Here is a 14,367-nt window from a genome sequence, read left to right as displayed (position 1 = left end):
TAATTAATCGATTTTAATTTTGCAAATTGCAGATGAAAGGTACAGTACACTTCTATAAGCAAAAAAAAGTTCAACTTGCTATCTGCTTTATTTTCAGTCCTGCAACATTTTAAAAAAATGAATTTTTTGTTGCGAAAGCTGGATTGCAAAATATATTTTGCAAAATCTATTAAACCGATCCTAATGAAATTTACAGTGTTATTTTACTATATCATAAAGTTTTTCTGGGTAAAATATGAAGGTCCTAAGTTTAGTCACCTAAGGGTGACTATTTTTTAAATTTTTAACCAATTCTATATTGTAGGAAATTTAATTAAGCAACTTTTATGTCAGTACAACTTTTCTCAGAAATGAACAGTTTAAAAGTTATAATCAAAAAACCAAAAATAAATCGAATTTTTCCTTCATATTTTGACATTTTGATTATTTAAACAATGTTCCGGACCATTTTGAGTGGGAGGATAACTTAAATATTATTATTTGAGTTATTTTCAAGCAATTTCTGCAAAAAAATTTGAGTCACCTCTCAACGTCCATCTCAAAACAGATGCGCCCTAGACTATTACTCTGTCAGTCGTTTCTTAGTATATTCGTTTAACAGCTTGTATTTATTATAGTTATAGTATATTTTATTTTTTACGAAATTTTTATCATATATTCATAGGCTGCGTGTTTTTCGTGTTCGTGAGTTTAAAAACGATGTTGATATGTTTGTTTCACGATAACTCTATGTACTACATTTTACATTAACATCTTCTTCTTTAGGTGCCGTGTCTGTATTCAGACGTTGGCCATCATCATGTTTACAATTTACTGAAACCTCTCTCTATCGGCTGCTGCGCGAAATAATTCTTCTACTGTGCAGCCACACCATTGTCTAATATTACGCAACCAGGAAAGTTTCTTTCGATCAATTCATCTCTTTCCCTCCACTTTTCCTTGTATTATACGGAGAAGCAGATGGTATTTAGGTCCTCGAATTATATGGCCGAAGTATTCTGTTTTTCTCTTCTTTATGATGCTTATGAGCAGACGTTCTGAATTCATCATTTGAAGAACATGAACATCAGGAAGATTAAAAAGCAGACTATAGAGTCATCAATTTATTTTCGACTGATTTTGCCTATTGTGATAGTGATTTATACTTATTCCATTACTAGTTTTTATGTTCTTAGTACATTTTCCCATATTATACTCGTTATACGATTACCCTATATTTTATAAAATATACAAAAATTTACCTATCATAATGGATGTATTATATTAAATTTGACCTTGAGTATACCCCAGTTCCACAAACTAAAATTTATCTTTTTTATCTATTATAAATATATCGAACACAAAAGTTATAGTGTAGCTCACACCTTACAATCACTTAATCTCATATGTAATATCGATAATGTCGGTTTATGCATTCCGTTACTCATAATGATAGAAGTTCTGTTTACCTTCTCTATATTCACGTACTTTTTCATAATTTTAGGTATAGAAGTAGTCAAGGAAGGTATACGTAAGTTGCGATTTAACCAGCAATTAAAGAAGAGTGAAAGTGGTGCCAAAACTAGAAAAGTCGAACTAACTATAAGTATCGATGGCGTCGCCATTCAAGAACCTAGGAGTCACAATATCATGCACCAGTTCCCGTTGCACAGGATATCGTATTGTGCGGACGATAAAGGCGAGAAGAGATTCTTTTCATTCATAGCAAAGCAACCGAATCAAGGTGAGTCTTGTTTTCATAACCATACAGAGGCAGTGTTAATACACCAGTATATCTGGGAAAAATAATTTATTTCACCTAAAAATCTTATACAGAGATATTTGAAGTTTAAGTGTAGAAACATAGTGGAGCATCACACCTCGCCTGGCACATAGCTACACACATCGCATCTTTTTTAATATGCAGTGATGACGGCGCTTATAACCGGCAAAATAGCGCAAAAGATGGAAAACATAATACCTTGCGAAACAAAAAGAGATGAAACTAGTGGAGGTGGAAATGATCGTTATAAACGTATAAAATAACATTACATTACATAGTTTCCTACCTTTAGACCTCTGTGACAGGAGTATTTTATAAAATTCCACTGTCACAGTGACAGTTGTCATACTCCTCGGATACATCTAAAGGTGGGAAACTATGTAATGTAATGTCAATTATTACGTTTATAACGATCATTTCCATCTCCACTAGTTTTTTTTTTATTTAGCTAATGCCTCGACAACTAATGGACATTGGCATGGTAGGTACGGTAAATTTTTACATTTTTTTCTTGTTTCGCAATGTATTATGTTTTCCATCTTTTGTGCTATTTTGCCGGTTATTAGCGCATACAGTGATGAGCGCGCTAATAACCGGCAAAATAGCATAAAAGATGGAAAACGTGTATTAAGTTGTGAGATAAAAAGAAATGAAACTAGTCGAGTTGGGAAATTTAGCGATATTAACCAATAAATATACATTATATTTATTAGTGTGTGCACGCTAACAAAAGCTACTGAAGACGCCTGAAATGGTAGAAACAGCCTGTCTAGCGGGTGTGCAACCCTCTGAATCGAAAACAAGCAAAGCCATCATTTATTATATTAAATTTATTGTTTCCCACCTTTACCCATATCAAAGAAGTACGTCAACTAAAACTGTCACTATGACAGTGGTACAAACTCGTGCGATACGTCTAAAGGTGGGAAACAATCAACATAATGCAAATGTATAGGATAATGTCGCTAAATTTCTTAACTCGATTAGTTTCATTCCTTTTTATCTCACAACTTAATACGTTTTCCATCTTTTGTGCTATTTTACCGGTTATTATTGTCCTTTTCATGATCATTTTTCAGTGCGTAACAAATGATAGGAAAATGGGTAAGTCCGTGATAATATACATTTATGACATTTATTCTAACATGATATTTTAGTTAAATCTGACAGTTGTCACATTTTATTTTCAATTTGGAATAAAAACAAATCTAATGTGTTTCTTGCATTTATAAAATGGTATTTTCTTTGATTTGTATAGTCTTATAAATTATACAGATTATATTTGTAATATTATTATCTAATTAAAAAAATGTGTGTGTACTTTGTACGCACGTAAGAAGATATTCGTCTATTATATAATAGGTAATTTAAACGAAGTAAATATACTTAAAAGGATATTTGTACTTATTTTATTTAAAAATCAAACTAACTTTCTTATCTACCACTTTCAAAAAAGAAGAATACATTCAAAAATTATATAATAATAAACGTACAATCATAAAATCTATAAAAAAAATAAAAAAATAATAACTTGCTTGGGGCTTGAACCCACTTCACGTCTACCGCGCCGTACGAAAGTTGACGGCATTTCAAACTGCACCACATTCGCGTATACGTCATGTGGGAATATACACAAACTTAACGTTTACACCATAAATTTATATGAATTTAATAAAATTATTAGTTTGATTTTTGTCGAAATAAAATACAACAAAATATAGAGTAAGAAAACGATATATGAGATGAAGATTTGTAGAAAGTTTGTTCGTAATCAGATTATGTAAATTAAAGCATTGCCTACTAATAGGTAACTACATTATTTTGTTTACATTTTCCAAATAGAGAGGTATTGAAACTATTAGGTATTTCCAACTGAAACATTTAGAATTACGTACCTGCGGCTTTTCAAAACTATTTAAAAAGTCACTATAATTATAAATTTGATTTTATTTCTGTCCACACATCAATAAAAACTAATATTATACAATATTTTTGTTTACCGATAACCTGCATATTGAACAATTATTGACAGATCATTTCAAAATTTCAACACCCAATCAGAGCCCGTATAACGACTAATACCATACTGTCGGTGTGCGCATGCGCGCGGATCAATCAAATTTTACCCTCAATCGATTCGCCGCTAAAGAAGAATATCTTCAAAAAAAATATTTTTTTATTATGGCACCATCTATCGACAACTAGAATAACTGTTATAAAAATGTCACCGACGAAATGTAATCACCGACGTGCCTTTTTTTCTGTCACATACAATTTAATGCGTTAGAAAGAAATCGAAAAACTGTGACGCACTGAAAGATGATCATGAGAAATACTGTAGCTCGCTCATCACTGTATAATCATTTATTAAAAAAATCAGAATTACGCCAGTCAATGGGAGCAAGAATAGGATATTACCTCCGAATTCTATCCTACTGCATGGATTTTAATGAAATTTTGGGAATAGCCTCTACTCATCTCCTAATTCAAAGTCTACCCTATGCCGATGTGTGCTTTTATCTTGGGGGTAGTTCCCAAGTTCCCACCCCTTCCCAGGGGTGGAAAATTTTTTGGTAAGATAACCACGGAATTCGCTAGAGAACCTAATTCTAAGCAAAGATTGCTCTATAATTTTTTTTTTGAAAACTCAATACTTTTTGAGTTATTCGTGGTTGAAAATTGGTCATTTTCATTGAAACATAACACCTTTTCGAACGGTTTTTTTCCAATACCTTAAAAAATATGCATCTAACTAAAAAAACCGTATAAAACATTTTTGTAGGTTATAAAAAAACAAAGACACACTTGCCTTCATAAATCTTCTAGTTATGATCGAAAAAGAGATATGGTAGGTGAAAAAGTTTGATTTTTTGCTACATGCTCAAATTGGTGTATTCAACTTGGAATAACAGAGAAACGATCGATTTTATGTGTATAATGCTGCCAATACTTCTTGTAGTGCTTGAAAATAAGGTGGCCAACTGTACTCATTTACTGAGTTTTGTACACTTTTTTCGTTAACTGTACTCTTTTCAAATTCTGTACTCTGAAAGTACTCATTTGTATAATTTTATACTCATTGTGAATGGATGGAATGGCTAGTGAACTTTAGAGCATTAAATTGTTTCAAATGGACCCTTCTAAAACAGTAAAATTGAATGGAAAGAAGTTTCTTCAGCAGTCGGATTTGTAATAAGGAAGTAAAAGATATTAATGACAATTTTCTCTTTGAAGAAAATCGAAGAGTAAATTTATATTTAAATGAAGAAAAATTGGAAAAATGGAACAATGAGAAAGTAGAACTTGACAAAAGATGGGTAAAACTCTTTCGGCATTTTAGAGTAGAACATATCCCACTTCAAAATTTTAAAAGTAAAATTAAAAGGAAAATGGAAATTTCCTTATGTTGCCCAGGCACTAATTGATGCTGCTGTGGAAATTGTAACTTTCTGTAAAAACATTATCTGCCGTCTTAACAGTCAAATTTAATATGCAAAATGGAAGTTGTTCGAACGTGGCTACATTTGCCTCGCACCATATGCCTCGCACCATTTGCCTCGCACCATTTGCCTTCCACCATTTGCCTTGCACCATTTGCCTCGCTCCATTTGCCTTGCACGATTTGCCCCGCACCATTTGCCTCGCACCATTTGCCCCGCACCATTTGCCTCGCACCATTTGCCTTGCACCATTTGCCTCGCACCATTTGCCTTGCACCATTTGCCCCGCACCATTTGCCTCGCACCATTTGCCTCGCACCATTTGCTTCGCACCATTTGCCTCCCACCATTTGCCTTGCACCATTTGCCTCGCACCATTTGCCTCGAACCATTTGCCTTGCACCAGTTGCCCCGCACCATTTGCCCCGCACCATTTGCCTCGCACCATTTGCCTTGCACCATTTGCCCCGCACCATTTGCCTCGCACCATTTGCCTCGCACCATTTGCCTCGCACCATTTGCTTCGCACCATTTGCTTCGCACCATTTGCCTTGCACCATTTGCCTCGCACCATTTGCCTCGCACCATTTGCCTCGCACCATTTGCCTCGCACTATTTGCCTCACACCATTTGCCACGCACCATTTGCCACGCACCATTTGCCTTGCACCATTTGCCTTGCACCATTTGCATCGCACCATTTTTATAATATTAAAAACTAACTTTAAATTTCTATGAAATATACTTTGGATGAAAACATTATCTGCCGTCTTAACAGTCAAATTTAATATGTAAAATGAAAGTTGTTCGAACGTGGCTACATTTGCCTCGCACCATTTGCCTCGCACCATTTGCCTCGCACCATTTGCCTTGCACCATTTGCCTCGCACCATTTGCCCCGCACCATTTGCCCCGCACCATTTGCCTCGCACCATTGCCATACACTGCCATAATTCGCACAAAACAAATAGGAAGCCAGTTTTCCACTCTCAGTTTATGTTTGATTTGGGCAAAAGCCTTGCTGAGTCATAGATGCGCAAATGATTAAACATTAACAAATTTACCGCGCAATATTCGACAGGAGATACTCGAAATCTGCACGAAATCCTAAATATACAATCAGTTTCTCAGCCGAATAATCCTATCAAAAGAAAACGGACAGTATGCTACTTATGCCGTAGCCGTCTAAAGAATGACATGACAACAAACTTTTGTGTACAGTGTAAACGAGCAATCTGTGAACAACACAACAAGAATAATTATTGCTGTCCAGTATGTCCATTTTCTTAGGAGATAATAACATTTATGCAGACCTTAATATATTATAATTTTATTAAACTTCATAACTATGTGGGAATATAAATTTAGGTTTTTTTTAAATGTGTTTTAAACAATGTCGTATATGTATTAGTTACGATGTATTAGTATTAAAGGATATTCAAATCATATTAGTACTCTAGGGTTAATATTTCAAAAATTGCAATTTGTTCTTATTTTATCATTTAAAATATTTTAACTATGTAAAACTTACATTTTTAAAATTTTTCAAATTACTTCTACTAAGTACTAAGTGCAAGATGTAAAATACGAATGTAAAAAACGGAATCGTATATTTCGTTAGTAGTCATTAACATCATCAGGGACACTAAAATGATATTAAAGATACAATGGTGCAATTAGATATTAAAAATAACTTACTAGGGTGAGATATAACATCTACATATATGACGACAATCTTACTCTAGTAAATTGTTTTTAATATCTTATTTCACAATTGTATCTTTAATATCATTTTAGCGTCCCTGGTGATGTTAGTGAGTACTAACGAAATATAGGATTCCGTAGAAAAGAGTACACCTGGTCCCTAATCTTCGATAAAAAGTAAAAGTAAAATAATTTGAAATGCTGATAGAATACTTTCGTTTTTGGTAAATCTGATGTTTAAATTGGATATAAGTTGATCCGTACCTAGACTGAATAAAAACAGAGATACTCCTAGTAAAAAATAATAATAATTTCGTTCACTTTTTCAAAAAAAAAAATAACTTGGGGATAAACTTGCTGTCTTAGTACCAAAGCCGAGAGAGTTTTGGGAGGGGTCCGGACCCCATGGACCCCTCCCTTGGCTACGTGCCTGGCCCTAGCCTCTCTTAACATTATGATTTTTGACTCATTCACTTATTTTGGATAATGAAAAATTAGGTACTTTGACAAGTAGCCATGTTCTTCATCAATATAGGGATAGGGTGTTTCTAAATAAGTGCGACAAACTTTAAGGAATAATTCTGCATGAAAAAATAATGACCGTTTGATTTATAAACATATGTCTGCAAATGCTTCGTTTCCGAGATACCGGGTGTTCAATTTTTTCTTACACACTGACGATTTATTTATTGCTTTAAAACCGGTTGAGATATGCAAATGAAATTTGGTGGGTTTTAAGAGGCTGTCATTGCGCATTTTTTGGCGTACAATTATGTATTTTATATTCACCATTGGCGTGCATACGGGTCATATTACCCGGTCATATTACCTGTATGCACGCCAATGGCGAATATAAAATTTTTAGTTGTATGTCAAAAAATGTGAAATAACTACCTCTTAAAACCTACCAAATTTCATTTGCATATCTCAACCGGTTTTAGAGCAATAAATAAATCATCAGTTTGTAAGAAAAAATTCAACATCCCGTATCTCGGAAACGAAGCATTTGCGGACATATGTTTATAAAGCAGACTGTCATTATTTTTTCATGCAGAATTAACCCTTAAAGTTTGTCGCACTTATTTGGAAACACCCCGTATTGATGAAGAACATGGTTAGTTGTAAGTACCTAACTTTTTTATTATCCAACATAAGTGAATGAGTCAAAAAGCAGAATGTTAGGAAAGGCTACAATTAAGTTTTAATTTCAATATTTTTTAAATGCTAGAATATTCCACAGAGTGTTACGCACTTTCAGGAAAAAACACAGTATTATTGTTACACCCGGTATACAATGGCATTTACATGTTCAGCAACACTATTACTACATCCATGTTCTTAGAGAATAAGGCTATACCATATTAAAAAAATCACTAAAATCGGACAACAGGTTTAGGAGATTCTAGACATCAAAAATGACACATTTTTAAGGTGTCCCATTTTTTTGGCCAGGAGTGTATTATTAAAGCAAAAAAAAACAAACAGGCCATTTTCGTTGGATGTATAGATAATTTTAATAATTTATGTGGCCATCATACTTTTGCACAAAATACATCTTGTATAACATTTTTCGGAACTGTAGAGGCAATTTTTTTAAATTTTTTTTGCTTCCACTAGCTGTTGGGAAGTGCTTACTATGCTGCAGTTAAAGTATTGGCAGAACATTTTGATAGTGTTGTTGCTGCAATTGAGGAAATATGTCATTGAGGAAATATGAGGAAAATTTAGACACCTGAGTTGCTACCCAACCTTATGCCCGCTGTGTGTAATTTCACATTTCTCTGTTATCTTTTCTTTTGGAATGATGTACTAAAAGAAATAAATATTTTTCAGATTGAATTGCAAAGTAAAGGCATAACCGTTGATCAATCAGCGACCAAAATAGGGCACTTCGTCTTTATATTGGAGAAAAACGTGGTCATATTATAGATGAAGCAATAGATTTTGCCACGAAAAAATATGAGGACGACGACATTCCCACCGAAAAACGAATTCCACGTCAAAACGAATTGATCGTGAGTTAGCTACCGATACAACAGGACTCATACTTCGAGCCGAACTTTAAAAAGATATGTTGGAATATTTTAACTAACCTATCAATGTTGAACTCATAGATATATAATACTCTAGATTGCGCCCTGCGATCTTAAAATGGGTGACGGTTGCGACAGAGATAAATGAGCCTATTTGGTCGGTAGTCTCTTTTTAATTTAAGGGGAATATCGACGACGTGAATATCCCACTTTATCGAGTAATATGTGTTTACAGTTGGAGCGGGTGGTGACGGGAAATGGTCTTTGGTCTTCGGACGTAGATAATCGTCGTTCAAATCCTATCCAACTTTACTTTTTTTATTTTTATTTAATCAATATTGCGTTTATTAGATATTTTTACATCTGAAAAATGGACCTAAGCAAATCTAGCAGATAATAAATGTATGTATAGTAAGTTAATATTGGAATACATAATTTGTGAACTGCATAGTAAAATAAAAGTCATTCGTTATTAATATAAATTCGTCCTTATTCGAATGATGTAAATGTTTGTTTTGCTTCTACTTTTTTAAAAAATTGTAACAATAGTTTCATTAATAAAAATAATGTCTAATTACTTATAATTGAATCGGTCATTTCAAAAACAGCAAAGTCCACAATTTTCATAAACTAACTTTTTGAGAGGAATAGACTCCTTTAAGATAAACGTTGTGTGCAAAAACGACACCAGTCCAGTAAAAACATTAGGAACAAAACTACAATAATATAACTCTGAATTTTGATGTCATCCATTTCATCCATCTTTCGACTATATAGTTAGTTTTCTTTTCTCTTCTGTAAAATTAGGAATATGTGACTCATGTTGCTTTTGAAATGACCGATTCAATTAATAAATCGATGGTACGTTATGTTGATATTAATTATTGGTAATTTTTTACGAATATTTTTAACAATTACTTTATACTATTCTACAATTAACTTATTAATAAAAATAACATTGGCTTTTATATTTTTAAAAATCTATAGGTACCTACACAGTTTTTCTTATTTGTTATATATTTCTTTGCATATATTTACTTTAGAGATGTAATAATATCTATCTAATAAACGCAATATTGATTAAATAAAAAATAAAAAAAGTAAAGATTGGTATGGGATTCGAACCAGGATTATCCACGTCCGAAGACAAACGACCAGGGCCTCGATTTTTGACCCTTCGCTTCGTTATCGAACGTATGCGCTACCTATACTAAACAGATACGAAGCGAATACGTTCGATAACGAAGCGAAGGGTCAAAAATCGAGGCCCTGTTCTCGTCGCCGTCCGCTCGAACTGTCAAACCATCTAAAATACTCGACGACAGAGTAGGATAGTGACGTCGTCGATACTCCCCTTGAATTAGAAAGAGACTACCGACCAAATAGGCTCATTTATCTCTGTCGCAACCGTCACCCATTTTAAGATCGTAAGGCGCAATCTAGAATATTATATATCTATGGTTGAACTCGAAACCAGATCAAAGTCCATTCATGATGTGGCTTTATTGGTTGAAGTTGTGCAGACACACTTTGCTTTTAACGAACAGTGAACAGTTGAAATTAGCTGTTTCAACATTTTGTGACTTTTACCATAAAGAGGTAGGTATCAGAAGCCGACCTCCTGCTAGAAATACTAAAAATGCTCAGAAGACATTTACAAGCGCGTAAGCGGTCAAAATTACCGCATCTAAATGGTTAGCTGTAGTTGCTTTTAACGAACAGTAACAATTGAAATTAGCTGTTTCAACATTTTGTGATTTTTCCATGAAGAGGTAGGTATCAGAAGCAGACCTCCTGCTAAAAATACCAAGGTTCCGAAGACATTTACAAGCGGTCAATATTGCTACATCTAATGGGTTAGCTGTAGTTTCTTTTAACGAACAGCAACAGTTAAAATCAGCTGTTTCAACATTTCGTGATTTTACCATGAAGAGGTAGGTATCAGAAGCAGACCTCCTGCTAGAAATACCAAGACTCAGAAGACCTTTACAAGCGATCAATATTACAGCCCCTAAATGATTAGCTGTGAGAGAATTTGAATGGGATTTCATGGAATCCCTCCCAAACTGAATGGTTGCATTAAAATTGTTTATGACCATTTGTTGCTTCATGTGAGAGAAGTTTTAGTAAGCTAAAATTAATCAATAATTACTTGTCAGCAGCAATGACGAAAACAAGGCTAAATAACCTGGGTTTATTAACTATCGAAAATGCAATACAAAACATAAGTCTTGTTTTTCTTCTTTTAATAGGACTATGTACTGTTTCTTCTGTTACAGTCTTTGCTGCGATCCGGACTGCCAGCTCTCGTATCATCGTTTTTTGGGTCTTCCTATGGATCGCTTTGGTGTTGGGCTTCTGTGTCTTCGCCCATTTCGCCATACGTTCAGCGTCCATCCGATCTAGGTGGTCTCTCCACATGCGTCGTCGTGCTCTTGTCCATCTCATTACGTCTTGAACGCCTAGCTCTCTCAGTGTATCTTCGTTTCGTATTATATCTCTGAGTGTGATACCTCTTATAGATCTTAGGATTTTCATCTCTGTTGTTCTCATTATTTGTTTGGTCTTTGTTGTCTCGGCCCTTGTCTCAGCTGCGTATGTCAGTACGGGTCTAGCACATGGCTTATAAATTGGGACTTTGCTTTCGGTGCTCATATATTTATTCCGCCAGATTATATCCCTCAGAAAACCAGATATTCTCGCTGCTTTTGTTGCCTGCTGTTTTGTTTCTTGCCACAGATGCCTGGCACAGAAAATGTAAACAAAATAAGTTATCAATCGAAGTAGCACAGAAAACGACAATAAATATCGTTCCCATACCGCCAGATTGACAACAGGTGGAATATTTTCTTTGGTTACAACCTCCCGAGATTTTCAAAAATTATAAATCATACAGGATGCCGAGGAAATTAAGATGAGAGAATTTTAAATAATTCACAACCCATCTGCTCAGCGTGGTAAAAGTTCCAACAAGAAAGATTCCTTAGTACTCGACAAAAGAGTAAATGAATTAAAATGTATAAACATTTTCAATTTCTTTGCAGCACGAAAATGCAGCAGATGCATAATACTCTGGTTAAAGTGCAGGAAGAGTCTATACCGGTTTCGGAGGTTTTTTCCTCCTCATCAGTAGTCCCATATCCTCTTTTCTCCGATTTCTTCAGGTATCATACTTTGGGCCTTTCCGAATTGCAAAGAATGAAATGCCGCGGATGAACTAGAGCCATCTACCAAAAAACAAAATAAGTTATCAATCGAAGTAGCACAGAAAACGACAATAAATATCGTTCCCATACCATACATATTTATTGTCGTTTTCTGTGCTACTTCGGAAAGGCCCAAAGTATGATACCTGAGGAATTCAAAGAGAAGAGGATATGGGACTACTGAAGAGGAGAAAAACCTCCGAAACCGGTATAGACTCTTCCTGCATTCTCCGATTTAACCAGAGTATTATGCAGCTGCTGCAATTTCGTGTTGCAAAAAAATTGAAAATGTTTATACATAGAAAATGTAATTTCAGAGTTTGCCCCTATAGTCCTGTCGCCAGGGGGGGTACAACGGCCTCCTTAATTCAGATGGACTTACCCAAGTTTTTTTATGTATTTTGACCCGTAGAACACGAATTTTTTGGGTAACAGTCGATCCGGATGTCGATAAGATTGTTATAAACAAAGAACTTGAGGAATCACATAATAGCGATTTTTCGCAAAACAAAACATTTTTTTGTATTTTTTGGGCCGTTATAAGCCAAAAATGATTTTATAAATTTTTTCGTAGGATGCATAGTTTTCGACATAAACGCGGTTGAACTTTAAAAAAATCGAAAAATTGCAATTTTTGAATCCGAATAACTTTTGATTAAAAAATAACATAGCAATTCTGCTTACTTCATTTGAAAGTTCAAGTCAAATTCTATCGGTTTTGATTATTTGCATTGCTAAAAATTAAGTTTTTATTTGTTAAACAAAGCCATAAACATATAGTGTTTCCCGTGTCCAATGCATGCGTTTTAATATACTTAATCTACGTAGAAATTGTATGTATGCGCGCCTAGTCGTTCAATTTCAAATGAGAAATGCATTGAAAACATCATTCAATCACTATGTGTTTATAGCTTTGTTTTACAATAAAAAAAATAATTTTTAGCAATGAAAGTAATCAAAACCGATAGAATTTGACTTGAACTTTCAAATGCGGTAAGCAGAATTGCTATTTTATTTTTCAATCAAAAGTTATTTGGGTTCAAAAATTGCAATTTTTCGATTTTTTGAAAGTTCAACCGCGTTTATGTCGAAAACTATGCATCCTACGAAAAAACTTGTAAAATCATTTTTTGCTTAGAATGGCCCAAAAAATACAAAAACATGTTTTATTTTGCGAAAAATCCCTGTTATGTGATTCCTCAAGTTCTTTGTTTATAACAATCTTATCGACATCCGGATCGACTGTTACCCAAAAAACTCGTGTTCTACGGGTAAAAATACATAAAAAAACTTGGGTAAGTCCATCTGAATTAAGGAGGCCGTTGTACCCCCACCGGCGACATGACTACTAGTCTTCTTCTTCTTCTTCTTCTTCCTCTTTATAAGCAATTCTGCTTGTTCATTGGCGGATTGATACCTCTATGGAAGGTTGTCACTCCATCTTTTGCGCGGACGGACGATGCTTCTTCTACCGATTGGTGATTTATCTCGTGCTATTTTGACCACACGTGTCTCCCCCATTCTGGTTATGTGGTTGTTCCATTCTTTTTTTCTATTTAGTGTCCATTCGTTTATACACTGTAAGTTACATTGTCTTCTAATATCTTCGTTCCTCTTTCGATCTCTCAGTGTATTTCCTGTAATTCTTCTCAGTACTCTCATCTCTGCCGTTTCCAGTAGTCTTTGTGTTGTGGCTGTATCGGGTCTTGTTTCTGATGCATATGTCATTATTGGTCTTACACTGGCTTTATAAATTCTTGACTTCGTCTCAGTGTTAATATGTCGGTTTCGCCATATAGTGTTATTAAGGCATCCTGCCAATCTATTTGCTTTTTGTACTTGATTTCTCACTTCTTTGTCTAACTTCTTTGTAACTTGACAATGTAATTCCAAGGTATTTTACTTCCATTACTTGTTCAATACTGATACCATCAATTTCTATTTTGCATCTGATTGGTTCTTTACTGATTACTAAAGTTTTAGTTTTTTGAGATGAAATTGTCATATTGAATTCTTTTGCTCTTATGTTAAATCTGTGGACTAATCTTTGCAGACTATCTTCATCTTGGGCTATCAATATTGCGTCGTCTGCGTAGCAGAGTATTTTTACTTCTTTGTTTCCCATTCTATATCCTCTTCCTTTGTTGACGTTTTTGATGATTTCATCCATGATTAAATTGAAAAGCAGAGGAGTCAATGAGTCTCCCTGTCTTATTCCGCTGC

At 34.4% G+C, this 14,367-nt stretch overlaps 1 protein-coding gene across 3 annotated transcripts in view; it reads left to right on the top strand.

Moving 5' to 3' along the window:
* LOC126886409 (PTB domain-containing adapter protein ced-6) overlaps window positions 1-14,367 on the top strand; it is a 299,658-nt gene that overhangs the window by 259,102 nt on the left and 26,189 nt on the right. For all 3 annotated transcript variants that reach the window (XM_050653345.1, XM_050653344.1, XM_050653346.1), the window contains exon 3: window positions 1,484-1,723. In XM_050653345.1, the coding sequence (XP_050509302.1) occupies window positions 1,484-1,723 (240 nt within the window). The remainder of the gene's footprint in view (window positions 1-1,483; window positions 1,724-14,367) is intronic.

Source organism: Diabrotica virgifera, chromosome 6 (genome assembly GCF_917563875.1).
Source record: "Diabrotica virgifera virgifera chromosome 6, PGI_DIABVI_V3a".
Classification (NCBI taxonomy): domain Eukaryota; kingdom Metazoa; phylum Arthropoda; class Insecta; order Coleoptera; family Chrysomelidae; genus Diabrotica; species Diabrotica virgifera.
The sequence above is the reverse complement of the archived record's forward strand: the minus strand, read 5'-3'. Positions and strand labels throughout refer to the sequence as shown.